The following is a 2,384-nucleotide window of genomic DNA, read 5'->3' as shown; positions in this document are numbered from 1 at the left end:
GCTTCTGTGATTGCTCAGTGTGTCTGTAACTGATGATTCTTCTGTCTCACAAAATAGGAGCTGCTGATCCGCTATATCTGCCACCTTTTCCAGCAAAGCCACCGCGCAGTAATCATGAAGGTTCAAAGCATCCTTAAACATGTCATGGTTGGGTCTCTTTCCCGTAAAAATCTCCAGCAGCAGGACTCCGTAGCTGTACGCATCACCATCTTTTGACACTTCGCTTCCCATTCCATACTCTGCAGTTGGATTTCACTTGACCCATGAGCTGATCAGCTTATCAAATCATAAGGACAATGAAGAGAAGGCACGTATAGACGCAAGGGGAAAAAATTACTGGGGGAAGCAATTATGAATTAAGGTCAATATCAGTAAGTTACTTAGCATGCTAAGCATGATTTGTCAAACTCAGATTTTCTACTCTTATAACCTCGTACTTTTATGAATAGAATGTACAATTGAATCAAAGGAATGACAAAATAACTGCACTAAACTGAACTTAACTCTGTGGCTATGGTTATTCCAACAAGGCACAGGAAAATTAGCTGAGACAAGTTTTCACAGAGAATGAACGAGTCTGTCTTGCCTACATAATTTTAGACAACAAGTTCCCTACATGCACTATCAGGGAAAGAGCTTATAAGAGGACGATTGACATTGGATTTACTGCAAGTATACATACCTGGAGGAGCATAGCCAATGGTTCCTCTAAGTGCAATTGAGCTTCTTTGACTCACGGGCAAATCACCAATGGCATTTGGGAATATCCTAGCCAAGCCAAAGTCGCCAACATGTCCATTCATTTGGGCATCCAGAAGAATGTTGCTTGGCTTGAGGTCACAATGGATCACCACTGTTTGGCACTGATGATGGAGATAATCCACCGCACAAGCTACATCGAAAGCAATGTTTAGTCTCTGAACAAAACTTAACCTATGCCTTGGCATCCCATTTGGTGCAAGGTCCGGATGCAACCACTCCTCCAAGCTACCATTTTCCTTGAACTCGTAGACCAGAGCCTTAAACTCATTGCCTTGGAAATCAACACTGGAACAAGCTGTTAGAATCTTAACAAGATTTCGATGCCTAATGTTTTTCAAGACTTCACACTCTGCCATGAAACTTTTGGATGCTCCTAGTTGCTTCAGGTCAAAAACCTTAATAGCCACTATTTTGTTTTCATCTGCTAGGGTCCCTTTATACACGGAGCCGAAACCACCCATTCCGATCAAATTGCTAGAGCTGAACTCATTTGTTGCTTTGACTATGTTTGCGTAAGACACTCGCTGAATTCCCCCCATTGATGGAGTCTCTGGAGAAGCCTCATTTTTCTTCCTCCTCAGCCAATAAAACGTCATCAGTAGCAACAGAAGAATCAGCGCCGCTACTATCCCAAATGTAACTGCAATGATAATGTAACGGGAGGTAGATGATCCTTGTTTTCCTTTGCTTGTCGAACAACTTGGCAAATGTTGGATCAGCATACCGCCACAGAGCTTATCGTTTCCTTCAAGCGAAGTCGCACTAGTGTTCAGGAACACCCCTTTGCTTGGTACCTCACCCTCGAAGTGGTTGAAAGATAGATTCAGGTACTGCAATTAAAATTTCTCCAGATATGTCGGAATAGGGCCAGATAAATTATTGCTCGAGAGGTCTGTGTACTGAAGACCATTCAAGGAACTCAAGAACAAAGATATATTCCCTTCGAATAGATTATTTTGAATGTGAAGCTCCACCAGGCTAGTGCATCTACCGAGGCTACTAGGGATTTCTCCAGATAGTTGGTTGCCATGTATGTCTAACTTGGCCAAGTTTTTCAATGTACCGATTTCTTCTGGTAAGGAACCCCTCAATTGGTTTTCAGATAGATCGAGAAAGATAGATAGAGAAGAGATAGTAAAAGCTTGAGATGGTATGATTCCACTTAGATCATTCTGCGAAAGGTCGATTGCTATCAAGTTTTGGCATTTCTTGATTCTTGGAGGGATGCTCCCTTGAAAATTGTTCCCAGTCAAGATGAGTGCCAGTAGCTCTATTAGGTTCCCTATTGTGGAAGGGATATTCCCGGTGAGTTTATTCATCCGAGCAACTAATTTCTTCAGCTTGATGAGATTTCCAATGGTAACGGGAATGCTGCCCGTGAACTCGTTATTGCCCATTTCCAACCATTCTAGGCTTCACAAATTCCCAATGCTTGAAGGGATATTTCCAGACAATCGATTCTCGTCGATCCACATTCTATTCAACTGGGAGGATATGTTGCCTATGGATTCAAGCAAATTTCCTCCGAAATTGTTGTGATCGATTGCCAGGAATTTCAGGCTTGACGAATTGATTGATTCAAGGAATTTCATGTCACTTTGCGCTCTGCTCCCTAGGTAGTT

The 2,384-nt window shown here is 42.4% G+C and overlaps 1 protein-coding gene across 1 annotated transcript; it reads right to left on the bottom strand.

The window, feature by feature from the left end:
* Nucleotides 1-596: 596 nt before the first annotated feature.
* LOC108957761 (receptor kinase-like protein Xa21) lies at nt 597-2,159 on the bottom strand. The gene is made up of 2 exons (XM_039307152.1): nt 1,826-2,159; nt 597-1,402 (listed from the first exon to the last, which is right to left on the bottom strand). The coding sequence occupies exons 1-2, from the start codon at nt 2,157-2,159 to the stop codon at nt 597-599; spliced, it is 1,140 nt and encodes a 379-aa protein (XP_039163086.1).
* Nucleotides 2,160-2,384: the final 225 nt, after the last annotated feature.

This window comes from Eucalyptus grandis, chromosome 2, assembly GCF_016545825.1.
Source record: "Eucalyptus grandis isolate ANBG69807.140 chromosome 2, ASM1654582v1, whole genome shotgun sequence".
NCBI classification, from domain to species: Eukaryota; Viridiplantae; Streptophyta; class Magnoliopsida; order Myrtales; family Myrtaceae; genus Eucalyptus; species Eucalyptus grandis.
Note: the sequence above shows the minus strand (reverse complement) of the source record. Positions and strands in the feature narration are given on the sequence as shown.

What these genes read in the sequence shown, in the direction of transcription:
- LOC108957761 (XM_039307152.1), bottom strand. Translation starts at nt 2,159, where the DNA reads ATGGGCAATAACGAGTTCACGGGCAGCATTCCCGTTACCATTGGAAAT. An exon ending in TTCCTTACCAGAAGAAATCG is followed by an intron (nt 1,403 to 1,825) that starts GTACATTGAAAA and finishes TTATCATTGCAG; the next exon opens with TTACATTTGGGATAGTAGCG.